The 27,155-nt window shown below is 53.3% G+C and overlaps 1 protein-coding gene across 1 annotated transcript in view; it reads right to left on the minus strand.

The window, feature by feature from the left end:
• Positions 1-311: 311 nt before the first annotated feature.
• The window catches only part of ARMH3 (armadillo like helical domain containing 3), a 160,713-nt gene continuing 133,869 nt past the window's right edge, over positions 312-27,155 (minus strand). The window contains exons 19-20 of the mRNA XM_073354796.1: positions 8,822-8,938; positions 312-3,477 (exon numbers count right to left, since the gene is read on the minus strand). Coding sequence (XP_073210897.1) covers positions 3,385-3,477; positions 8,822-8,938 — 210 coding nt within the window. The 3' untranslated portion in view covers positions 312-3,384. The remainder of the gene's footprint in view (positions 3,478-8,821; positions 8,939-27,155) is intronic.

Here is a 27,155-nt window from a genome sequence, read left to right on the forward strand (position 1 = left end):
TCCCAGGGCGGCCAGCCCCAAGCATGACCTGCTCCCATACTTCCCTCTCCAGCCTGGAGCCACTTCTCACCCCTGGCTGCCTGCAGGGGAACCCGGTTTGATGCGGGGGCGCTACCTGCAAGCCTGGAGCAATACCCCCACCCCCATGGCCAGCGACTCTCCGTGAACACCTGGGGCACCAGAGCGGGAGGGCGACGCCAGGACCAGACAAACCGAGCGGCCGCGTTTGCGCGGAGTGAAAGCTCTCGGTGTGTGAAAAATGCAAACGGTGAGAACGAGGGAAGGAAAATGGATACAAAGAAATCCCATCGTGCTTAAAAATCAATTTTTAATATTTCCAGCCACATTCTAGCTCCAACCCAATTTTTCTCCTAGAGGACAGGTCATTACTTTTTAAAATATTTGTCTCCCTGCATCACCTGCCGGATTTAAAAGCCGGCAATCTGATTCCTCCTCCCAGTCTCAGCGGCTCAGTAGCGGCTCTTCCTATGAAGGATTGGGTTCTAAATTAGACAGAACAAAATTTACTCAACCGCTTGGCTCAGCCCCATGGAAATCCTGACCCTCAGGCCGGGCTTTAATGCTGAGCATTAGTGTTAAAGGACTCCTCACTTCAAGCAGGCCTCAGGCACAAGCACCCGCTCCAGGGCACGGAGGGCTGGAGCCCCCAGTGCGGGTTAGGGCATGAAGAACCGAATGGGGCCCCTCACACAGCGGAGTGCAGGGAACACGGGGAGCCAGTTGTGAAAGCCTGGAGTCTGGGAAACACCTAGCAGCGGCTGGACTGGATCAAAGGCCTGGGCACAGCTGGAATATGCAGCAACTGCATCCTGCCTACAGGACACCACGCTCAGGGATGTCGCCCCGCGATCAGGTCTGAGCCCCGGGTCAGCCTACCCTGGGCGCGAGCAGCCCACGGGCCAGCCCCGCCCGAGTTATTGCATCCTCACCGGTGCAGCGCTCCTGGGCGTGTCGCTGGAACTCCTGGGGGCACCGCCCGGGGCTCTTGGTGCTGCAGTGAGCTGAGCCGCTCTACGATTCTTTCCCAGTGAATCGCGGGAGAACGTGTCTGTCCCGGGCACAAGGGGATGGTGGGAAGGCCTTGGAGGACTAGTAGCACTCGTGTGGTTTAGCCTGCATCCTCACTGAAAGCAGGCGGGTTACCAGCCCCCGGGAATACAGCAGCTGGGCTCTAACCCAACCCCAGCCAGGCCAGCTAGCCTAGGTGGAGGCACCAGACTAGGGTTAGAGAGTTTTGTGTGTGGATGGGAGGGGGCTTGGGAGCAACTCCCGAGCTGACAGTGCCGTGATGACAGACCCTGGGGGAATGAGAGAGGCTGCAGGAGCAGTCTCTTGTGCGTGCTAGGAGCCAGGTGCTGCACACAACAGGGAAGCCAGAAGCAGGGCCAGCAAAACCCCTTCGGTCTGCCCCACCAATATTCCTGGCTGGCCAGCCAGCGCGTGCCGTGGCCTGGGGGCAGGCCGGCGCTCCAGAACAGGCCCCAGTCAAATCCCTGCTCCCCAAAGCACACACACAGCCACTGCCCGTGGAAGGCGAACATTCCCGTTTATTTCACTCTCTATGCTATGCAGAGACCCCCATCGACAGTGCTGGGCTCAGCGACGCTAAACAGGACATGTGTCACCCGCAGGCTGGCTCAGCAGCTGCCCTCGGGACTGATCCCAGCGCGGGCCCTGCTGTCGTCTCATCATCCAGGGGAGGGGCGTTGCAGGAGAGGGGATCTCGTGGGGGTCCAGACGGACAAGCTGAGACACCGTGGCAGTTGGCTTGGTCTCTGGAGCGGTCAGCCTTGCTCCCAGCCCCCACCTTTCCAGATGCAGCCTAACCTGGATCAGCAAGGGGGACCCAGTGCTCCAATCCTCCTCAGCCCCCTCAGCTGGTCTCCCAGGCCGTATGTCCGGCAGCCTGGCAGGGAGCTAAGGATCCGTTTTAGCTGGGACAGTTCCCTTGCCCATGGTGGGGAGATGGCTCATTAACATTATTTGAACTTTTAAAAAACACTCGTGTGGAAGCCCCTCCCACCTAGGCACTTGATCATTTTCTAGAAAAGGTGGAAGCAGATGACGGTGCTGGCGGCTGGCTTCTGCTTCAATCCAGATTCTGCTGAGCTGAGCATGTCGGCAATGCTCTCACTCCGTGCAGCTGACGGGGCAAGCGTGACGAAAGACATTCACACGGCCCGGGCTGATTTAGGGGGCAGCTGGCACAGCCATTGTCCAGCCAGGGAATCGGTTCTGAAAGGGCTGGGTGCAGAAAGGCCTGCATTTCACACTGCCCCGAGGAGAGTTCTCCGAAAGCGCTTGGCAGAGGCTGGAGGTGGGACCAGCCAATGAACTAACACCCTCCCACATGTCCCCTTACGTTGGTGCACGTACCTGACAACACAGGAGCCCCTAGCTGCTCCAGCCACCCAGGTGAAGATCTGAGCTCCGGGGCAGCTGGGCCGCTCGGCCACTGGGGGATGCACCGAGTGGGGGTCGCAGGCTGGGCTAGCCCTCTGGGGACGGGGAGAGCCATGGCAGTGCAGAGCCTTTGAGGGGTAATAAAGGGGGAGGGGGAGAGAGAAAGGGAGCTGGTCCTGCTCCCCCGGCCTGCCCCCAAAGCCCTGGGAACATCTAATGCAGTGAGTGTCATGGGGACATTTTCCAGAGGAGTGATTCCCGAGACCGGGCCTGAGGGGACATCAGCCATGGTAGGACCAGCCTGCAGCACCCGTCATGGGCAGACTCCAGGAGGCAGGATCAGACCAGAGCGACGCAGCCAAGTGCCCTGGAAGTGAGAGACTCCCCCACACCTGGGTGTGATGAGGCTTCTGAACCCCAAGTTTGCTTAGCCAGCCTGCCCCTTCCTTGGGGGGTGGGGGCAAATTTATCTTTCCTGCAGAGACAGGTGAGTGATCTCTCCCCAAATGCCCCCCAGCACATCTGGACTGACCCTGCTCAGGGGAGAAACTTCCCCCCCCAGCTCTGCCCTCTGCATTGCTAATGTGCGTGCCCCCCCAAGGGAGTCTCTCAGCTCGTCCTCAGCCGGAACTGCCGCCTAAGCAGCTACCTCCTCCCATGGCATCCAACGTCTTCCCTGGCAATGATGCTATTGCTCTCCCAGCCTATCAATGTCCCTGCTTCACATGCTGCTTCAGCTAACCCTGCCCCAGGCGTGTACGTATGTATGGGAGTGTCTCTCCTTGAGCGCAGGGTCCGGGAGGAATGCACGCACTGGGAATCAAACGCTCAGCGGCAAGGTGCCCGCAGGAAGTGCAGTCCCTTCCGCGGGCGAGGGGCAGTCGGCTGCAGCTCTGTAGTGTTTGCACCGAGATGGGCCGTTCTCCTGACAGCCCCGCGCGGCAGCTGAGCGCCTCTGTCTCAAGAGATGGTGGAGAACTCTTTCAGCAGGACCTCCTGGCTCAGCGTGTTGAAGGCAAGGTTCCTCCGCACGTTGATGCTGATGGACCGAACCTGGCAGAGAGAAAACAGCCGTTTCACCCAGATGCCCCTGGCCTCCCGCTGAATGGGGCAGCAGCGACCCCACTGGGCTCCGATTTCCACACCACAGGCAATTAACCTGTGGAAGTGGCTGCAGCAGGGTCTGATGGAGAGAGAGCTGAGCCAGGAGCACAGCGGATTTGCTCTTCACAGGGGCAGAACCTGATCACTAGCTGAGTCTGAAGCAGAATCTTCTCACCCGACACATTCAGACCTGGTCTACACTAGAAAATGAAGGCCATGTAACCACACCCCTGAGCGGCATAGTGAAGCTGACCCCAGGCCCCATGTGGACAGCGCTACGTCAACAGAAGAATCCTTCCACCTGGTGGGAAGGTGGATCTACAACCGTGATGGGTGAAGCGCTCCTGCCCGAATGTCTACACTGAAGGGCTGCCGTAGTGCTTTCAGTGTAGACAAGCCCTCAGACAACCTCCGTCTTGCATCCACACAGAGCCGACTCTCTGCCATCAGCTGTCTGAAACCATGAGCTAGATCTTCCTGCTTTCAGAAATAACCCCCTTCCCCCTCCATGCATGTATGTGCGTATGCTCTGCCCCCACCACACACACGTTGGAAACACAGGCCTCCAACGGAGTCCAGGCTCAGCCGTACCTGGCTCCACACAAACTGAACATCTGTCTCAGATCACGGAGACGCTGCAAAGCAACACTGATGCGAATGCCTGGCTCAGGGTTCCCAGAGACGCTGCGAGCCTGTGATCATACGGCTGTGGCTGGCCTGGTTAGTGCTCTGTGCTGGTTAAAAGTGCCGGCGGACTGGAGTGAGAGCCGAGCAGAAGGTGGATGGTGCAGTGTCCTGGGTGTGTGTTTACACTGCTGTGCCTTTCGTCTGTCAGAGCAAAGGTCGGGGGGGGGGAGAAGCTCGAGAAAGCTAGGGAACTACGTCTAAGGGACAGTGGGGAACAAATCAAACCCAAAGGGTGAGTAGGGAAGGAGTGAACCCAGCCCCCACGAGCCCTCCTGCTAGGTGCAGACCCACGGCAGCGCACGTTCCCTTTCAAACACGTTTCAATTCAGCAACAAAGAGAAACGTTAGAACCCAGAAAACAGAGTTTCAGTGGCGCTTGCAGGAAACCCAAACCTTCCTGAGAGCGGAGGGGTACAGCAGGGACGCCCACACACCCTTAACTCTGCCCCCTGTGGTACCGACTACCCAGTTTCCCCACATTGATTCTTTCACACCATTAGTTACTCTGTTCACTTACTGCGTGCGTTAGGATCAAGGACATTAAGCCACAGACTTTGGCCTTTGATCAGACACTGCCCGTGTGGCACGTGCCCCACACAGCACGGATTTACACCTGGCTCTGGGTCTGAAGTGACACTAGTTCTGCAGCCAATGATCCGGGGATGATGGAGCAGCGGCTGGAGACAGACGGCCCGACCCTGCAGGGCATGCTGCCCCCCTCTAGGATCAGGCCCTGAAAGAGCAGAGACTTGCTCTCCTAAGGCATCTGGAGTTGGCATCATCACTGCAGGCCTGAATCTACCACCTCAACTTGGAGTCCTTCGCCCCGCGGTGGCCCATGGGCTATCAGTAGCCAGTGGGAGGGGCATGTCCTCCACCCCATTCCTCTGCAGCAGCAGGCCTCATGAGCCATGGGGTGGCGGGGGGGAGTGGAGGGGAGGGAAAGGGGCTACACACAGACTGCGTGACAGCAGGGGCTTAGGGGGAACCACGGCTAGATCACGTTGGTTAGCTCTCCCGGACCCACTGAGACCCAGGCAGTAAAGAGCCCGCTAGCCACCTTCTGCCCCTCCCAGGGTCTGGCCCATGGAGCTCCCGACAAGCCAAACAGCTGCCCAGGTGTTACCCTGTCAAAAGTCAGTCCCCTCTGAAAGTACCTTACTGAACCCTACTCTCTGGTGCTGGGGACAAGGGCTCAGCTCAGGGAGTCCAGACTTCTGGGCTGGGGGCAGAGCACCACCAAGGGATGGAGTCCTGCCTCAAAACCTGGTTGGAGGCCTGCTCCGTGGGGTGCAGCTCAGGAACCCCTTCTCTCACTCACCGCCTCACGGTCAGACCCACGGACCGTCCAGAGCCTGCCATGAGGCTTGCGGCGGGGTTAGAAATGGAACCAAATTTGAGCTGGTAACAAACTCAGATGAAGCCTCATTAGGCAGCCTGGAAAGGAGGAGGAAACCGAGCTCAGGCTGTCTTGTTCCCTTGTGGAGGAGCAAGGGGCCTCTGGCTTGTTACTGGATTTCGTTCACACTGAGAGCCCAGGTCCCAGGAGAACTAACACAATGATGGCGTCGTCTGAGCCAGAGGGGAACACTGAGCGACTGAGGGGAAAGGATTTTCAGGCCTTGTCTACATGGGAAAGTTGCATAAGTTTAACTTAAATTCAAACCAATATTGTAAAACCGCGTCTAACCCATGTGGACACTCCTGTTTCGGGTTAAGAGCGCCTTTTTGGGGTTAAATTTAAACCTGTTCCCAATTGACATGCAGCTTTTAACCCAGAATAAGAGTTTGCACACTGGGGCTTATGCTGGTTTAATTATTCATGCAATTTCTCTCTGGCGACAAGCCCGGAGTCAGACTGTCTAAAACTCTGGTTTTTGTCAACAGCTATTTAACGACAACAACCAATTAACATTTTGGGGAAAGGAAGCCCTGTTAAAGTCTCAACACACCCACCGCTTCAATCGACATCCCCTGAGACCCCTAACAAAACAGGAGGGGGCTAGAGGGCCTGAGATTTCAGAGGAAAAAAACAAACCAAACTTTCCAAGGGTCTTTTATCCATCGAAAGCCCAATTTACACCCCCCTCCCTACCCCACCCCTTTGTGCGTCCCCTTTCGCCACGATGTAACTGCAGCACCTCGGGTCTCTGAGGCCTCAGTTAGAAGGCGACGGTAGAGGCCAGGAGCTTTTCCCTGAAATTAGTGAGAGGGCAGTGGAGAGGCAAAGGCAGAGAGGAAAGGCCGTGCATTAGCAAAGCACATCAAAGGAGGGAGAACACTGGTTTTTAAGCACCAAGAAGGACTAAGCGGAGTCACGCTCACTGCTTCCCAGGGAGGAGCAAAGGGGACGCGTAGAGAAGGCTGAAGAGAGAAGTGGCTCTTGTGCGTCACTCCCTGCCGGAAAAGGTTCTTGCAGTAGGATGCTTAAAGCAGGGGCACAGGGCGAGGGAGAGGTCACTGGGCAGAATCAGGAAGAGCCTGACCATGGGGTACGTCCCTAACAGACAGACTCAGCTCAGCAGGGCCTGATACAGCCAGCGGGAGTGTGGGAACCATGCGGAGCTGAGTGGTGCTGTCTCCAGCTCCACCAGAGACAGCTACAGCAGACAGCGCAGCATGGGCAGGATTTGGCTGTTGCTGGCACGGTCTCTTCTTGGCGTGGTGGTAAAACCCCCCAGTCTCAGCTCGCCGGCAGCTTCCACCAGGGGAGCTACGGGCCACGTATTTCCCAGCACAGACGCAGTCCCAAAGGGCCTAGTGAAGATCCAGGGGCTTGGGAAAGAGCAGCCAAAGCACCTGGTTTTGTGTGGGAGAGCCAGGGAAACGCACACCAGTACATTTAACTTGAGCTCGTGGGACATTGTTCGAACAATTAGTAAAGCCATCAGATTCTACGCACCAAGAGGAAAAACAACATGGTAGTGATGAAGAGAAGGCTGAACGGGTTTGTCACAGACAAATCATACCTAATCCACTCGGTTTCTCTCAGCGGTGGGAGAACAAGCTTAGTGGGAATACAGGAGACTTCCTATAGCTGTTAGTCTGGGTCGTTTACTATGGTACCACATGATAGTCTCAAGGAAGCTGGAGAAATGTGGATTAAGCAGATACACAACTGGGTAAACCACCACATTTAGACAGTAATTTTCAGTGCTCTCCTGTCTAGCAGAAGGAAGCTACCAGAGGTACCTGTTCTGGTAGTTTTCATAAGGGAGCTGGAGGAGGGACTGGATCATGCTAATCAGAGTCTTAGATGAGACAAAACTGGAAAGGGCTGCAAACATTTTGGAGGGCAGAGGGATAGAAAGAAAATCTTAGCCAGCTGCAAACCCAGTCTGAGGTTCCATCAGGGCTAGTGTAAATGGTCCAAGCTGGACATAATCAGCTGGAGAATGGGGAGGAGCAGTGAGGGAAGGGCAGAGAGAGTGGGATGCGAGATGCTGTCCCAGCACCTGGTTGTACTGATGAGAGTCACATGTAGAACACAGGAGGCCATTACGATGATCTCTTTGCTCTGTGCTCATCCATCACACACACACAGAGGCAGAAGTTGAGAGGAGAGCAGCAAAAATGAGAAAAGGTTAGTACCCAAGCCCCCGCAGGGAGCGGGAGAGACCCAGGGGTGCTCATTCTGGAGAAGAGGGGGCTGAGGCGAGGCAAAGCAGCTCTCAGTTCACACAGGCTTGTGATGAAGTGGGTAGGGAGCAAGGACAAAACGAGCAGGAGAAATTAGCTGGAAACCAGCACCGCAGTGGAGCAAGCTCCCACTGGAGTCTGAGGACTCCCCATTTCTGGAGTCAACGCAGGATCACAGACACCACGCAGCGATAATCAAACCAAGCCAGCTATGGTGCAGGCTCATGCGGGATCCAATTAGGTGAGCTGAATCACTCGAGACCCAGCTCCTGGGGAGTTGGCCCAACTAGCTGGCTGCCTGGCGACCCTCACCAACCAACCAGGGTTACTCCAAGTCTAATCCCGTCTGGGTGCTGCTTGTGTGACTGGACACTTCCCCCATCCCGGTTCTCTTCTGCCTGGGAAAACCAGGAGACCACTTCTCCCCTTTCCTGCTGGGTTTAAGTCCCCGCTTTGCAAGGGAGAGCGAAGGGCAGATGAGGGTGTCTGGCCAGGGCTGTGCATCCTGCTCACTCTCATGCTTCTGTGGCCCAATTACAGCAGTAAAAGTCTGTTACGTTGCTTTGTCTGATGACCCTGGTAGGCTTCCCTTCAACGCAAATTCCCCATTACACACTACCCCAGCTCTCCGAGGTGAGAGGGAGAGACAGATCGACTGGCTGCTGCCACGGAGTGGTTCAGAGGGGCTTTGGCCAAACCATGCTCGGCAACGGGCTGCAGCCGCACCACTAGATGTTTGAGGGCTTTCAGATCAGTGGAGACCTGCAATCTCCTGTTTATAACCCACTGCTGCCCCATCTCCCAGGGCCTAAGACCACACCCTCCTCCAGTTTGCATCCACAGAGAAGAGGAATGGCCAGGCTAGGCTATGACCATAGGCTGAGCCAGGGCCCGCGGCTGTGTCAAAGCTGGGGGAGTGAGGTGTTGGGTGTTTGTACCCAGCTGTCGGTGCATGAAGGCAGCTCACCAGTTCTTTGAAGAAGGCAGCCTCCTTGTGCTGCTCTGAGTAGCGCTCGTACTGATCCAGCCCGTCCTGCAGCTTCAGGGTGAGCGTGTCGTAGTTAGAGCGGACCACTTCCAAGACCTGCAGAGGGCATCAGAACACAGAATGGGGAGTCAGCGCCCAGGCCCCCAGGCCTGGAGTGCAAGGGGCTGGGAGAAAATGCAGCTCCGGCTCCCGCTTTAGCAACACACGCACTTCATGGTGTAAATGGCCAAGAACCTGCACATACGCTGACAGCAAGGGGACAGACACGGGGACATGCCTGATCCTAAGGCTAAGGAGCAGACCTAAGAGCTAGGGGACTTCCCCACTTGTGAAAAACTCAAGACAGTGGAATTCCTGCTCGTGTGTCAGCACACAAACCTGCACACTGCAGCCTTCAGGCCAGCTACTGTAGCTCCTTTTCCTGATGACCACGAGCTCGTGAACTTAAGGGGTTGGTCACCTTGGACAAATCTGGACAAAACTATAGGCATTGTGCAAACCTGTCTCACTGCTCTGCCCCCAGCCCCCTGCTATTCCAGTTCAGGGCCCCCCACATCCAGCACTGCCAAGGCACCGCGATTCTGATGCTCAGCCCCCGGCTACGCTCGTTCCAAGGATTCTCCCTGCACCAGGCTCAATCTGCCTTAAGCTCCAGCCGTACTGCTAGTCACGTTGTTTCAGAGTAGGAGCCGTGTCAGTCTGTATCCACAAAAAGAACAGGAGGACTTGAGGCACCTTAGAGACTAACCCATTTATTTGAGAAAAGGAGTACTTGTGGCATTGTGGGACTCTTCTGTGTTGGAGAGACAGGTCTGGTAGGCCCCGGGGTAAGAGCAAGGCCGCTGTGCTGGGGGCGCCATTGTGGGGGTTAACGTGCTGGTCTTTACACTCGAGAGCTACGTTTTATCACACCCCCTTTGCCACTGCTTGGCCACCCCATCATTATTAGTTAATAATTGCATTCCCATAACACCCAGGAGCCCCAATCACGGCCCAGTCCCACCGCATCATGCTAGGTGTTGTACAGACACAGAACAAGACAATGCTCCCTGCCCCAAGGAGCTTACATCAGTTTACATTTCAACTCTCCCGTCTCTCCTTCTGACACACGACTAAACCTCGCACAGGCTCATGACACCTCTTCCTACATCTGCACGATTCATTTCTCTAGCCACGGAATAACCCCACTCATGTCTACGCTCACTGCTTTCTCTCTGCAAAGCGCGGTGCAGACATTAGTGAATCCCCCCGAACCCTCATGAGGTAGTTAAGCAGTGATCGTTCCCACCGTACCAATAATTGCCTAGCAAGAGACACGGCCTTTGTGCTACTGGGGAAAATGTACACACAACAATTCTCTCTGAAAAACGTCCAAGTCCTTCGCAGGCTGCTGCTTTGTCAGATCTTGCTGCTGAGCAGGGTCAGAGCTTCATTATTTACACTATTTGTGCTCCAACCCCCCGCCAGGATCAGGAACCTGTTGTGCTGGGAGCGATACAGACATCTAGGAAGAGACATCTTGCCCTGAAAAGCTGCCAGCATAAGACGAGAAGAGCCAGGAAAGGTTGGGAGAAGTGATCAAATCTACACGTAGAGCATTGCATGGATACAAAATGTGTATCTGCATCTGATCTGATCAAAAGTGGTCGGTGGTTATCGGCCGATTTGCAGGGCTCCACCTACAAGTCCAGTGGCCGGGGAGACGAGATGCATGTCACTCAATCCTTTGTCTTTCAGACTATACACAAGACACCCCAAACTGCCCCTTTCCCCAGCTAGCAGCCTTTTCCCCTTGCAACGGGTTTCCTGGCAGAGGGAAAGAATGCCCCAGTCAGAACAACCCTCGACCAATGGATCGGACCCTTTCGGGCACATGTACGGAGGCTGTGGACACAATAATGACCATTTCTGAGCCAAGAGCTCTCGTGAGCGGAGCAGGCCTCGGAGGAGGAATACTGGACCTCGGGAGTGTACTAGGCACTGGGGATGCAGAGTACCAGCACAAAACACCTTTCTCCAAGCAATAAAAGAGAGCTTCCCTGAATCCACGAGCTGTCCGCTAGCCAACCTGAGGTGCTCAAGCCACGCAAGATTGACAACGGACAGGAGACAAACTCCACCCAACAGGCAGGCAGCTCAGCTCAGAGTGGGACTGCTGGAGACGCACACTCGAGGGCTGGGCATTTCACATGTGCACTAAGTTTCCACTGGTTTCCTTGGGGTCCTCTTTGATTTTGCTTTGTGAGCTTGTGCCCAGGGTGGGGGTAAGCACGTGCATGCAGACGCAGCGGGGACAGGAGTGTTTCACACATGCATTGGGTGCACACATGCATGGGAAAGTAGCACTTTCCCTAGCTAGCTTTGAGTTGAGTTCTCTTCATCACATTCAACCCAGCGGCCTCCCTTGAACAGCCAAGAGACAGTAACCCTAACCTCTGCAGCTGGGCGGATAAGTGCTGCACAGATGTGACTTGGGCAATCCTCTTACATCGCATATGAAGAAGAGGCAAAGAGCTTAGCTTGCTGCTCAAATGGGAGTACAAGGAAGGATCAGACGGCGCTGCAGATAAGCCCATCAGTCCCTGCTGCATTACCAATGCATGATCACATCTTTGCACTGCAGTGAGCTTCAGAATCAGATCATCTCTTATTTAAATATTTGAGTTTGCCAGCTTTCTCCTGCTATCTCCTTTTAATTAGCAGCTCAAACTTCGAAAGAGGGGTGCAATTAAAAATAAACCTCTCCATCTCCTGCTAATTTCCCTCGCTCTAATTTCCCTCGCTCGCTGCAGATGGAAGAAAACCTTTTGTGGGCTGTCTCAGACAGAAATCCATTTACAGATTGCTTCCCTTCATCACCTGTAATGGAAGGGAACTGTTAGCAAGATTACTGCTGGCCAGGTCTGAGCTGGCTTCATCCAGTCTAAGGAGAGGCTGACAGACAGGGCACTGGGGAAGGGTTGAAAGAAAGGACAGGTATTAAAGGTATCAAAGAGGAAGATTTGAAAGGCAGAAGGGAAACCTTTCTAGAGAGTTTCTGTAGGCGCTGTTAAGATGCACCTCCCCATCCTCACAGACCCTAGCGAGCACCCGCTTCCTGCTACCTACTCGCACGGCTGGGAGGGGAATTCAACCCTCTTTGCTCTAGATCCCCAAGGGCGCGTTAAGCTTCTGGAGTCTCCGCAGGCCGCATTGCTGGTTTCTCTCTTGGCACCTCTGGCACATTTCCTGGATGCTGACTCTCCCACTGGTCCGCCTTCTCGGAAGTGGGGCTCCTCAGCCCACCTGCCATAGGCTTCCAGGACCAGCCCTGACCCCCGAGACACCCCAGTTACTCAAACACGCCCCCCCTCCCCCCGAAGAGATGTGAAGCGTTTGGGTTACTGGTTAGCGCACTCAGGGGCAGGCAGGGCTGTGAGGCAGTCGTCGCACACACACTTCACACAGTCTAACACCTTTCTGCTCTTTCATACTTAATCACATACAGCACAGATCAGAGAAAACAACGCACATCTGGCAGGCGTCCCTGCCTCCCTTCCTGCATCACTCCAGGGAGTTCTTTGGGCTGGGGCCCAAGTCCCTTGGGTTGGCCAGAGTCCTTGGAGCCATGTGGGCTCAGCGAAGTGGGCAGGAACGCACTGCCCACGAGGCTGCCTCGTGCTGGACAAGTGCTCCCTTCTGGAGCCCCTCGCCCAGCTTCTGTGACCTTGCTCTCTCCCGACCCCACGCTTCCCTCTTCTTGTCTGGCCCCCATTCCTGTGTTTCTTTAAACCCCTCCCAGTCACATGGCTGCTTTTGTTCAACTCCTGCTAAGTTTCCACTGCTCCTACCAGCTCCCACCCTTCAGAGGAATCAGCTAAAGTGGTTTGCTAAGGATGCTGTGTCCCAGATGTTTGCACCTGGACAGGGTCATTAAATCCCAAGCACCTTCTAGTGTATCTGACTGGTGCAGACCTACTACAGGGCTCATCAGAATGGAGGATCCACAGATGTATAGGCACTCGCGACACACCCAATTTTGATAACGGAACTTCCCATGATCCATTGGAATCCACGGCATGTACAGATACAGCCCCAATTCATCACACCCTGCATAGCAGAAGCTTGTGTCCTATGTACTTCCCTGGCACAGACTGCTGCTCTAGGAAACCACAGCAGAACCACCCTCTTCATCTTAAGGGCGCCCAGCAAAAGGGGAAAACTTGAGGTGGGTCCTTTCCTGCCTCTTTTGGTTGGCTCCGGAAGGGCTCTTTTTCTGATATTCTTTCTCTTTGGTTTTGTGCATTAGCCATTCAGGTCCTGTCTGACCTGGTCTTCCTGGAAGCTGGGATGGAAGGCTGGAGAAGTGGTAGGATGAGAACATTCAAATACCTTGCAAGTGAAACCTGAACAATGGAGAGGGGATGGGTTTTTTAGCTGGGTTCAAACTTGTTTTGTTTAACAGCTGTTGAATTACACAGTTGACAAAAACACCTCTACAGTGCTGAGTGAGGGCTGAGAAAGCTCCTACACTAGATCTTCGGTCTTCCAACAAGACAGACCCTCAGCAAGGAACAACAGACAAGACTTGATATGGCTTAGATTGCTGAGGTAAAAATATAGACAGAACTTTAATCTTTTTTAGCCTTCCTAGCTCTTTAGGCAAGAGAAAGCCGAGGAAAAGACAAGACAAATCCAAACTTTCAGCTTTGTTCATCACCTTTAAAGGGATGAAAGGCTCACCATGCTGGAGGCAGGAGAAATACAGACCCGGTCCCGTACATGGAAAACTAGGGCTGCTGAACCCTTCTCACTTGTGACTATCTATTAACCCTCTGGGCTGCATTCGCCTCTCACATACACCAGCGCCAGGCCCCTGAAACCACTGGAGCTGGGCCAGCCTGATGGAGAGGACAACTGGCCGTCAGAGTTAGCTCTGCTCCACGGAGATCCCAGAGCAGCATTAGCGTTTCAGCCCAGCGTGCACTCGTGCGTACATACGCGTGCATGCAAGTGTGCACACGAGACTAACAAAATGTTGGCTCTCTTTACTCTAGTAGCATCCCAGCTCCTAACCTTAAGATGCTGCTCCGACTGACAATCACTTTTTGCAGCTTTCTGCATGATTCTAGCTAACAAAATCTTCCCAGCAGGGGAAAGACGCTAGAGCCTCGATCCACAGGCAGCCGGTACCCACCAGCCCCCACCAGCTGCGTAACACAACGAGCAGCCCGGGTGGGAACTGGCTCCCCACAGAACTCCTCCACTCCCACACCCCTACGCACAGCGGAGCAAGATTATTTTAAACACCTGTTGGCTTCCTAGTCTTCCGGAGCCTAAAATCATCAGGCTCTTTGCGGGAACCTGCCTCCTGCCTTGTGCGCTGCACGGCTGCTGTGTGAAACGGCTGACGTCCCTGCATCTTGGCTGCAGCCATTCGAAGGAGGGAAGCAACTGGCTTCTTTTCAAGACATCGTTTCGTTCTTCACACACAGCAGCCCATATTTTGCCCTATATTCATTTGCCAATAGATATTTTCCCAGCGTGCCCTGTCGGTCCCCTCTGCCCCCTTCTCAACAGGCTCTGCATCCTGGCAATAGCTGCTGTCGGACTCTCAGGGATAGTGAGACCTAGGAATGCACTGGAGCCCTACACACTTGCCTCCCCTCCCCATACTGCCATGTCCTTCCCACACCAGGGCCTGAGGTCACAGAGCTGTGGGTTTCCATGAGTTATGAGGCCACACAGCACGGACACATGCAGGTGTGGAGGGAAATAAAGAAGAGGAAAAGCAGGTCTTTCAAGGCTGCCTTTCTAATCAGTTACAGTCGAGCACCATGAACCGAGTCAGCCAGCCATGCCTGCACTGCATGAGAGCACTTCCAGGCCTAACAGACTGGAAAACAACTCACTACACAGGGAACCTGCAACGTGCACAAGGCAAAAACTCCCCAGCTTGAAATACAGCCCCCCCCCCCCCACCGGTGATGGGGATGCCCTCTAGATCGTGCACACTGGGCCCATATGAGTAGGAAAGGCCAGGCAACGCCACAGGGTGCCATGCATACTGCCTGGGGGAGCGAGTTTATGATGATGTGATTGCACCAGCATGGCACAGGAGGGGGATGGGAGAGCCTGAGCAGTTCCTGTCCCCCATTTTGCTATTTCCAGTATTTTATATAGGTTGGAATGTGCCCAGCCCTGTCCATGGGCACAAGTGTGTGTGTGGGGGGGGGCACAAGGAATCCCCCTTCTCCGGGCTCCTGCCCAGGGGCTGATACACATCCTGTCGGGGAAAGCAGGAGCTGTTCGCGCCACTCAGGCACTAACTACCTGATGGGGAAGGGAGCGCACGCAGCACCCCCTGAAAGTTGGGGAGTGCTTGCATCAGGGGAATCCTGGCATTCCTATTTCAAAAACAAACAACTTCCAAAACGTGGCAGGCACTCCTCCCCAAACCCACATGCCACAAGGCTCAGGCTGTGGTCAAAATGTGGCATGCGCTCTTCCCCCCCGCAAATGCCACAAGGCTCAGGCAGTGGCTAAAAGCCAACTGGCAAAACTGATGGGATGGCCAACTGTGGGACCAAAAACAGGGAGGAATTTTCCCATCAGAGGAAAAGCAGTCAGATTTTTTACACTCCTATCGCCAAAATGACTCATCCAACGTAGCCCATATTTGGCACAACACACCCCCTTTTCCACACCAACTAGCTCTAAGGGGCTTTTCCTAGGGAACTAAGATGGATGGTGTGACGAAGTGGGACTGTTCTTAATGTTTCCTCTGAATAGTGTGGGGGTGCCTCAGTTTCCCCTAGGCAGTTCTTAAGTATCTAGGGGGTGGGATAAGGGTGTATGATCATTGCAGAGCCCTAGAGGGCAGGTGAGTGCAGGGGTCTGGACACAGACAATGGCCGACACCCTGTTTCCTGGCAACTGATGGCCTGGGCCCTTCCCCCCTGCAAGGTGAGAGCTAAAGGGTTGGAGAACAAAGGAGTCTGGTGACCTCCTGGCCTGGGAAAGGAACAAAGCCCAGAGGAGGAGGGGCTGGAAGGAGTTTCAGTTTGGAGCTGGCTGGGGACATGGAGTGAAGTGCAGACGTGGTTGTCTGGCTCACTGCCCCCCAAAATGGACCCAGCTGAGGGGTCCAGTTCTCTGCACCTGCAAGCTCTGTTTTAGACCATGTTCCTGTCATCTAATAAACCTCTGATTTACTGGCTGGCTGAGAGTCATGTCTGACTGCGGAGTTGTGGGGCAGGACCCTCTGACTTCCCCAGGACCCCGCCTGGGCGGACTCGCTGTGGGAAGCACAGGGAGGGGCAGAGGATGCTGAATGCTCCGAGGTCAGACCCAGGAAGGTGGAAGCTGTGTGAGCTGTGTGTCCTGCAGACAGGCTGCTCACAGAAAGGAGACTTCCGCAGAGTCCTGACTGGCTTCGTGGGGAGCAGTTCCAGAGCATCGCCCAGGGACTCCGTGACAGATGGTACCGTTTCTCTTGATAACAGAAAGGCTGCTGCCACTTTAACGACAACGATTAGACTGCCTGGCCATGATAAAGCACCAGATCATTTATAAGAGCATGTTCCAATTAATATGGAAAAGAACTTAACACACACATCACGCGGCTTTGTACAGCAACTTCAAAATTGCTGATGCAGGCTGGAGACTCCACTGGAATGAATTCCCGGAAGGGCCAAAGACAAAGCACAGAGCTAAATAATGAGAAGTTAAATAAAAACAAACACTCACTCAGCACATTTTTAACAGGTTCCGCATCCAGGCCAAGTGTGACTGGACCAACCCCAGGACTTGTCCCCGAACTTCACCCGGTCTGCGCGGCTCACCCTCATTCACCACCCTCATTCACTGGTGGGGGCAGAGGTTAGAGATGAGCTGCACTAAGGTGACCAAATGCACCGATGCCAGGCCACAGGCAAAGCTTACCGTGGCCGCTTCACGGAAGCCGTCTGATCTTGGGCTCCTTTTAAAATGGGGTAAGTGGGGAGCAAAGGGCTTTAACTTGATGGGCCACTTTCCTACCTCATCAACATGCTAGCAGCTAATTGCAAGTTTGCTGATGTCATCCCCACCCCCAACCCCTTCGCGTCACTGATCTCTTATCCTAGCAAGGGCAGGAACATTGCTGTAACAGTAGAATAGCACTAAAAGCACACAGCAGAGCATCACAGGCCAGCAGCAATGGAAGAGACCTATTATCCCATTGAACTCCTACAGAGAGGACATTTCCGCTATTAAAAACTCATCCCATCCCAAATGCTAAGCAACAGCACTCAAAGGAGAGCAGCTGGGCGTAGGGCTGGAGCGGTGTCAGCAGAAGGGGACAGGAACCCCAGGGCTCGGCCTGCACCTGTTCATTCCCTGATCCCTCTGCTGACGTTCGGCCAGTGTTTCCCGCTCCTATCAAGGAATTTGCCTGATGGCCCATTGTGCCAGAGATGGCAACTTCCCACGGTCTCCTTGGGAGATCTTATTTAATTCAGATGAACTAGCTTTGCAGCCCATTGTATTATCAATGCAAAGTTTATGTATTATTGTGGGGTGCCAACTTCTCAAGGCGGAACATGGCCAGTGGGAACCCTGGGAAGCCTAATGAGAGTCAAAGGACTGTTTTAAACGATGTGCCAGAGGAGGAGGAACTTTGGAGACAAAGTCAAGTGAGGTTCCTAGAAATCCCTGGGGGGAGGTAAATGCAATTCCCATTTCCAGACTGACCCTTTTGAAGCTACACCCCAAGGAGAGAACTACTGTCTGGCCGATTACCTAGACCCGGTCTCTGAATATCAGAGACACACGTGTACAAAAGGACGGCTACCCTATGCACATGGCTTCTCATTCTGAGAAAAAGCAGCTATGAACTTGTGACCACAGACAAACCCCATGGGAGGTGCTGAAGGACGGACTCCTACCAGAGTCCTTGTTGGAGTAGGGGGCGAAGTCTGGTGAGCTTATTAGCTGCATGTAGGTTCTCTTATTGTTTTCTCTGCAATGCTTTCACCTTAAGAATACATGTGCCTGCTCAGACAGGGCTGCGTGATAGCTTATAAGGGTGGGCAACTATCTCGTTCATAGCCTTCAAAGAGTACACGAAGTGCAAAGGCTGGCCTGGCGAGGCTATGAGGCTTGCTGGGGAGCTCCCAGTGCAGGCAGGGAACTGAGCAGCCTGGAAAACCCCCAGGCAGCAGGGAGAGAGGAGCAGGTCTCCGCCCAAGAGATGGGACAGCTGAGGAGCCGGGAGCCTCGAGTGGGTGCACAAGGGAGAAATACAGGTGCAGAGACACCCTTTGCTTGCATTCATTCGTTAATGTTCTCTCAGAGTCCCAGCTCGCCGGACACGCTGCTTTCCCGAGCTCTCCATTTGTAAATCCCATTTGTAATTGGGAATTAAATGTCTTCCCCCATCACTTTGGCCCTTTCCCATTTGGCTAGGCTCCAGGCGTTCTACCACATACATATGCTAGGGGCGCCATCTCGGACACCGCACTCATTACAAGGCTCCCCGGGCTCCAGGCCTGTAAAACACATTCATTCAAGGAAAGAAGCCCCCTCCCCAAATCCCCATGATACTTACCCTTCATGGGGAACAGATTTTACAAATTCAGACCAGAGCTGCATTGAAATCGGGGCCTGGTTCGTCTCCACACAAGGCAAAATGGTTTGAAGTTAGATAAAAGAAAGTTACCAGCAACATCAAGGAGGGAAATTTCATGCCCCTTTTCCCCTCCAACGCTAAGCTGCTCTGTTGGCCTCAGATTATTTATAGGAGTTTGGTGTTTATTCAATGGTTATGCAGAGATCTGAAAGCTTGAAAGGAGCAAGTCCTACAAAGTGGACAATTTCCAGTCACAACCAGAGGGGAGCAGGTTAAATTCCCTCCCCTGGTAGGGTTAGAAGGTCTCTTCCCCCCTTGGTCCAGCTGGTCATCAGCATATAGACTAGTGGCCAGGGACAGCAGCCGCACAGTCTGTGTAATACTGTCTTTTATTATTTGTATCTGTAACAGTCCGAGGCTACAGCCAACATCCGAGCCCTGTCACACTAGGTGCCGTTCAAAAACTTCGTCCCTGCCCTCAAGAACTTACTTGCTAAGACAAGATTCAACTGTGGTTGTAACAAGCAGAGGGGACGGGGTAGCCATGCTGGGTACGCATGATTATACAGACAAGCCGCATGCACGACTTGGAGGGGTTCCTTTTCACATAGGCAGGACAACACCCAGTAAGGTCAATGGGATTCTCAGATTGAAATCCGGCTCAGCTCATTGAAAATCACACAGACCTGCAGTGGTGCCTACAGGAAGCTCCTTGCATTTCAAACCCAGAGGGGGACACTGCCTCTGCTCCGAAGAGCGTATCGTCTAAGCCCTAGTCCTGCAAACACTTGAGCACAGGCTTGGCTTTCTTCAGGAGTCGTTAGCCCCACTGGCTTCAATGCAGCAACTCACGTGAGTAGAATTAAACATGTTAAACCTCTGCAGGATCAGGGCCGAAAAGCCAGAGGCCATGTCTAACCGTAAACTTTGGCCAATGCAAGTTTTGCCAGCGTACAGTCACCAAAATCTGTATGTCGCTCGTGCACGTTTTGGTCTTTTCCATCTCTGACAGAAGCACGGAGCCGGTCACAACAGAAACCCCCCTTTGTGCGACACACCCTCAAAAGACAAACAACCACACGCACCAACAGCCCCTGAAACAAATCAACCCAAAGTAAATGAATAAAATCTGAAGACTACACACGCCAACCAATCTCCACCCGCCGCCCTGCAGTGGCAGAGCTCTCCCGCAAAAGGGGAGGTGCCAGACACCCCCTGGAGCCCCGCAGTGACTTAGTTCCTGTGGAAGGCGGCCAGACACCACAGTGATGGCAGGTGTGTAACACGCTCAGATTTGCTGTTTCAGAGTTACAGCACATTTTGCGGCTTTGATCTCTTCTCTCCAGCTGGGGTTAGGTGCATAACAGCACTTGCAGTTCTGCCAAGCCTGGAGAAAACTGCGCAGACAGCCATGGCCTGGCCTGGCCTTTCTGATTTCCCCACTGTGCTTCAATTCAACGAAGTGCTGAACGTGACAGGCTGTTCCAGGTGTCCTGTTCCAGGGGAGGCTTTTACCTAGCCGCTGCATCCTAGCTCAGCAGTACCAGTCTCGCCAAACTGCCAAGCAAGGGGCAGACTGAGTCCTTGTGCTCACTGCACACCTTCAAGGGAGCCAAGGAAAGCTCCAGCTAAGAGATTCACTCCCTTGTGCTGCTCCTGCCAATCAACAGAGAGCTGTGTTCAAATCCGGGGGCCCATGCAGGACAGGAAGGACTCGTTTGCGCAGTGGCAGTGAACTGTGCGGGTAGGAACGTGGGCAGTTTTCTAGTTGCCGCTAACAGCTGACCGGGTGGGTTTCCAGCTACAGGCCATTCTGAGAACTCGGACTTGGTGCTCAGGGCAGGAACGTTGCACGCAGGATTGGCTCCATGCTGAATTATGATGCTTGCACTTACAGAGAGAGGAAGGCTGGTGCCGAGAGTGTGGCACAGGCCTGGGAATCAGCACGTCAGCTTCTATTCCGAGCTCTTCCATCAGCTTCTTCCCCCTCAGGTTCAGTGGTGAGCAACCTACAAACACCTACAAATAAACCCGTTAAGGTTGACCAAGGTAGTGTATCCCTACTGCCAGAGACGAGGCATCTCCTTGAGAAAGGGCCACGGCTATGCCAGGCTTCGGATTCTGGATGGACAGGGAGGCTGGTGCCAAGGTGTGTTATTGCTGATGGGCCAGAGGAGAGGATTCCGTTGGCTGCATGCCTGGCACTCCGGGACAAGGGGCCTCCTTGCTGACGCGACGTCCATTCTCTCCGAAAGGGGGCAAAGAATAAAAAGCTTGAGCTTCGCATTCCAGGGACCCTTCCCTTCAGCCCTACAGACGGGTTAGCAGCAGCGCACTGAGCTGCAAAGTGGGGGAATCTAGGGCTGGGGCCCAGGCTCCAGAAGCCCTGTGTGCTATGCGGACTGGCTCCAAGCCGATCCACCTCCAGGTCTCCCTGGGCAGCAGGACAAGACACCTCTGCAGGAAAGGACGATTTCTCTCTCTTAGGGGCAGGGATATGCTGAGCAAGCACCCTTTTTCATCCCAGTTTCCCTCAGATCCTGGAGAAGAATCTGCAGGGCCCATGTGGTAGAGACTGCCTCCACTGGGCTTTCTGCCAAGCTCCGAGGGCCTCCTTGCTCCATAGCCTGAAAATCCCCGTGAGGATTTAGTGTTCCCAAGCACCTTCGGGACATCAAACGTTGGCAGAGCTTTCATCTCGGATTGGATTTTAAATAAGGCTCAGCAAAGCGCCAGGCACTCTTAGAAGGAAGGTGGTTCTGACCTGGCAGTATAAAAACAGAGCAATCTGAAAATTGCTGAGCGCTGGGGAGTGGGGGGGCACCACACAGCCCACGTCTTCGCACACAGGGAAATGAGATTTGATTTACTCCGTGATTCTGAGGCGTCTTCAATTTCACCATGAATCTCAGCTGCATAAATTCAGCCTCACTGAGCAGCAGCCCCATTAGAAACTGTCTAAAGCAATAGAAGGCGATGCACACAATGATCTTTGAACACGCAGGTTCAAAGCCCCACCGGGGTATTTTTAGCATGTTTTTCCATATGCAGCCAACAAACCTGCTTCTTCCAAGAAGTTAGAGGAAGTCTTAATATAAAAAAGCAATTAGATACAGTGCATACACAGCTCCTTATTGTCGCCAATCCATTTATTTATCGTATTCACTTGGTCTGGTTAATTTCCTCTTATTACGAAGTGTAGAGAACAGCCTGGGGTCTGTGTTTTCCATGTTTCATAGGGATTAGATGACAAGCAGAAGTCACTCACTAAAAGGATTTAAGGGCTTCCGTTCAGGGATTAATATCTCAGCTGCTTTTTTCCAGATTTTAAAACCACTAATTTAGTCTGGGTCAGCTGGCCGTTTTCTTTGCACAACTATTTTTGTCTTTATAGTTTTTTTTAACTGTGTATTTCCCAATGCCCTGCTGCAATTCCCTCTTTGTCTAGTTAGTATGAGCAGAATTACAGATGCACTAAGAGAGGAACTTTAAAACTTGTTTAACACACTTTCAAACAGCACGTTACACTAGTTGGCCACTTCTTCCAATGTGACTCAGCTTTTTCTACCCAGTCATGAGTGTGCACAAAGTGACCCCACTCAGAGCTACAACCCAGCTAGGAGAGAGACTAGGAGCTTTGGGCCAGCTGCCACCTGTCTCTATCTCAGTCTAATATGCTAGAGAGGCTTTATGAAAGCAGGAATCTGACTGGCTGATGATGGGTCAAGACTGTGTGATGGCACATCCCAACTCAAGGATACGCCCGTGATCAGTTGTGACACTGAGCTAACAAAACATGTCACTGATGCGGCCACGCTTCCGAGAGTGGTTAGCCCAGACACTGGCAGTTCTCAGCTGGCCAAAGGCACTGGGGAAATGCATCCCCAGGGCGGATCCTCAGGAATTTCCCCACCAGCTAGAGTCAGCTCTGCATTACCAGAGGATACTTAGCAAGGGAGCGTTGTGCATTAAGAAGGCTGCCACCTATCTCAGATATTTTTATGGCAGTGACTAACACGGTGGCTAAGGGACTCGGAGGCTTAGCAGAACAAGAGGTGGCCCCAATTGCTCTCCTAGGGCCTGATCCAAACCTCCTGAAGTCAATGTGAGTCTTTGGAGCAAGCTCCTGAACCAGGCCCACACCTAGTCATGAGTCTCAGAAACAGGCTCTGTAGATCACAAGAGCAGCAGAAGTGAGAGGAGTAAAAAGGAAATAATGTGACCTGTTTCATACTGTACCCTCCTTTGGTGAAAAAGGAAGAATCTAAAATGCCAGAAAAGGCAGGTGGGTGCAGTGAAGGACCCATGACCAGGGGATGTGCTGTAGGCAGCATGATGGCACATGTGACCAAGTGTGAGACAAGGACAGGGAAAACCTGCTCCCCACAAAGCCAGGACACAAGCACAAGAACTTGAGGAAATGGAACAGGAGCACGTAGCTGAAAGAAGCCTGCAATCACAAATCCCAACCAGCCAATAACATAGGAGACTTGTCTAAATTCCTTGCCATCAGCTGGCGTTTAGCCCTGGGAGAAGTCTGATCACTAGCGCCCACAGGAAGTGATAATTAGGCTCCATCTACGCTACACACCACCAGTGCTGGCACATAGTGTTTGTGTAGCTACATGCCACAGTGAAAAGTGCATCGTCTCCACGCTGCAGTTTGTAGCTACACGTGAGTGAAAGGCTCTGCCACAGTCTCTCCCGGCTGCCTCTGCCTCTCCCCACTGCCGGGCCTCTCTCCACTGCCGGAGCCTCTCCCCACCGCCGGAGCCTCTCCCCGCTGCCTCGCCTCGCCCCACTGCCGGAGCCTCTCCCCACTGCCGGAGCCTCTCCCCACTGCCGGAGCCTCTCCCCACTGCCTCCCCAGTGCCAGAGCCTCTCCCCACTGCCGGGGCCTCTCCCCGCTGCCTCCCCAGTGCCAGAGCCTTTCCCCACCGCCAGAGCCTCTCCCCGCTGCTGGAGCCTCTCCCTGCTGCCTCACCGCTGCCAGAGCCTCTCCTCGCCGCCTCCCGAGCCTCTCCCCGCCGCCTCCCGAGCCTCTCCCCGCCGCCTCCCCGCTGCCTGAGCCTCTCCTCAGTGCCAGAGCCTCTCCCCGCTGCCTTTCCTTGCTGCCAACATGTACTCGAGTACATACCCACACCCTTCACCATCTACACTGCTACTCACACCCCGGCTAGGGTGGCTACATGGGTATGGACAGCAAACACTGCTGAAAGAAGGGTGCAGTGTAGATGCACCTTTAAGAGTCTTCTTTAACCCTCTGCTGGATCCTATTCTGTTGCTGGTAGTAAGAGTGCTGCAGCAGCTGTCAAAGGCCTTGGAGTTTGATTCTTCAGGTGAGCACCGGGACAGAGTACTGAGAGTTACAAGAAACCAGCAGCTCTACCGCACAGAGATCAGTGCTCCAGGAGCCTTGCTCTCACACAAGAGGCTAACCTACCCCTTCAGAGCATGTTCTACCACAACACGGTTTAGAGCTGCCATAGGGAGCTCACAAAACACACAGGACACTCTACAACCTCCCAGAGAACATGGAAATTTAACAAAACCAAAGGCCCCATCCCATCTCCCAAGCAAGACTTGCTTCCTGAAGTTTGTTTTTAAACAGATGTCAGGACCAATCAGCCATTTCTCTCCAACCACTTTAACCCACTGCCATTCCCACTGTACTACTGTACTCCCCACTGTATCACTAGATTGAGCTCGAGACGTGTGTGTGGACAGGAGCTGGGCTGAGTTACACCTCGAGCTGACACTCCAGTGCAGACAAGCCCACAGGCCTCCAGTGTAACTGAATAATGAGGCTCAGGGCAGGTAACTGGTGGGAAAGGATGGTCACAGCAGCAGGTGCAGTGACTAATTAACTTCCTAGGACAGGTTTCAGAGTAACAGCCGTGTTAGTCTGTATTCGCAAAAAGAAAAGGAGGACTTGTGGCACCTTAGAGACTAACCAATTTATTTGAGCATAAGCTTTCGTGAGCTACAGCTCACTTCATCGGATGCGTACTGTATTTTCCACTGAATGCATCCGATGAAGTGAGCTGTAGCTCACGAAAGCTCATGCTCAAATAAATTGGTTAGTTTCTAAGGTGTCACAAGTCCTCCTTTTTTTTCTTCCTAGGACAGCGATTCCTCTCATGACACCACCACCCAAGTCCCATTTGTATTTACGGTACCAACAGGAGCCCTGGCTTCAAACTCAGAACCATACCAGATTCTGAGAGGCCTGACATTCAGACCCTTCCCCCAAAGAGACCTGGGGCACTCTCCTCCCTCTGGGCACGGCTGAGAGCAGCATGGCTGAGTCATGCAATGGAGGCCGTGGGAAAGTTTCTAAAAGCTGAAGGCATGATGCCCACATCACCTCAACTTCCTCCCCTGCAGCACTGCTTGAGTACATCACACATTTGGGTCTTGGAGGAGAAGGCGGAGAGCTAGGAATTAAGGTAGATCTCTCTTTATTCCCCTGTGAAAGAGTTTAGCGCAGCACGGATGCTGCCCACTTTCCCTCACGTGTCACATGGCACTCAGGGAGGTGGCATTGTGCTTGTTCAAACCATCTGCAGTAGGGAGAGGCACTCCACGGGGCGGAAGGCAGGCTTGTGGTGATTACGGGGCTAGATGTTTCAGCAGCACTACCCACACCGCATAGACGATCTCCAACAAAGAGAGGGAGTTAAAAAGCAGCAGACACCAGGATGGAGATACGAGTCCTAGGAGAAGCAAGTGAATCTCAACAGATCGAAGTTTCAACCTGACTACCCTGAACCTGCATACAAACCATATCCCTGCTTCCTTCACCTGGTTCCGGATCACTCTTGTTCCACTGAGTCCAGATGTTGAAAATGAAAGAATGAACTAATTATTTAGAACAGGGGAGGCCAAATATAGCCTGCAGGCAAGATGTGGCCAGGGAGTTCTACCATGCAACCTGGGCCTGCCTTCATTTTCAATAGAGAGTCACAGATTCCAAGGCCAAAAGGGACCATTGTGATCATCTTGACTGACTCCCTGCATAACACAGGCCATGGGACTCCCACAAAGTAATTTTCAGGGCAGATATTTCAGAAATACATCCCGTCTTGATTTTAAAATGGTCAGGGATGGAAAATCCACTCGACCCTTGGTAAATTGTTCCAATGGTTATTTACTCTCACCGTTAAAAATGTATGCCTTATTTCCTGTCTGAATTTGTCTAGCTTCAACTTCCAGCCATTGGCTTGTGCTGTGTGTGATGTGATGGACAAAGACTACAGGTCCCAGCATGCAATGTTCCATCTCCATCAGAACAGCCTGGATGTGGTACCTGAAATCTCCAAGTTTTTTTTAAAAGTTGAGGGTGACAGCGATTTGCTACAACTTACCCAGAGGCACCCTGGTTTTGGAAGGGTCGCATGTGCCTTTTGGTGCACAAGAGAAGTGGAAGACGAGGCACGTTCACCACCTCTGACAGGGCACAAGTTTCCTGCAAGCACTACAGAGGGAGACTGGCGCTGGGACAGCGGTGAGAGCACGCTGAATGCTGTCCATACATGACCTCTGCATTCACGCAGCAACGGCTTTGTGCCGAGTGCAGAACATTGATTTTGACAGAGGTAAAAGAAGGGCAGTGCAACTTCTATCAGAACGACTGAGGTCAGCACTTCTCCTGCGGGGGTCTGGTGGCTTATTGGTGCTGGGTATCTGTCCCCCAGGAGGGGCTGGAGATGGTGGTGCACAGTGCACCACTCGTCATGGTAGCTCACAAAAACTTATGCTCAAATAAATGCGTTAGTCTCTAAGGTGCCACAAGTCCTTCTTTTCTTTTTGCGGATACAGACTAACACGGCTGCTGCTCTGAAACTCGTCAGAGCGTGACCGAGTCCCCATATTCTTCAGTGTGGTTCCCAGACCATGGACCTTGCTCCACCAGTGGTTGCTTTCAGATGCCAAAGTCTCGTTACAAGAAGCTAAAGACACATTCTATTCTGTGTTGATGTCACTTGTCCAGGTAAGCAGGTGCACACAAGGATGCTACATGATGGTCAGTGAGAAGGGAGGTGACCTGTGCTGTCACAAATGGGAGGGCAGGTGGCTATGAGTCAGTCTTCCCATCACAATGTGATCTGCCTTGTTGTGGGCCACAAGCGGTCAGTGGCTCCTGCCCAGCCTCTCAGTTGCTTCATCACCTTCTCCCAGCTCCCTCTGTTGGGTTTCTCTGCTGTCGACCTCCCATCGCCATCATCCCAGCCCAACGCCACTACAGCTTCATCCCAGTCGTAAGGAGCCACATCCTCATCCCCTGACTGTTTTTCCATACGCAATTGACAGTGCCTGCCAGAGTGGGCACCGAGTGACCTGATTCGCATGCACAAATGTGGCAGCAACTGTGAAAAATGGTGTCTATGGATGCAATCAGAAGGGCCCATGAAATCGGGGGCTGGCACACGTTTGGCTGACCCATTGAGCAGGCTCTGATTCTCCTTGGCTTGCTCTGTCTCTCGGCATGCTTTAGTCTGTGAGTCAGTACATAACTCAGACTACAAGAAGTCGAGCACGTAGAGCTATAAAAGCATCTGGAGTAGCTGGAGGATTTATGTCAATACTCAGTGACCTCATTATACAGGCTGTGCATTTGTATCCTTGACTCAAGCCGGCATTGATATCCAGATAGACACGTGTGCGGCTCCCACAATATCCACACAGTCACCCATCCTCTCGTGCAGATGACTCCAACCTCCC

The sequence above is a fragment of the Lepidochelys kempii genome, chromosome 7 (assembly GCF_965140265.1).
Source record: "Lepidochelys kempii isolate rLepKem1 chromosome 7, rLepKem1.hap2, whole genome shotgun sequence".
Lineage (NCBI taxonomy): Eukaryota > Metazoa > Chordata > Testudines > Cheloniidae > Lepidochelys > Lepidochelys kempii.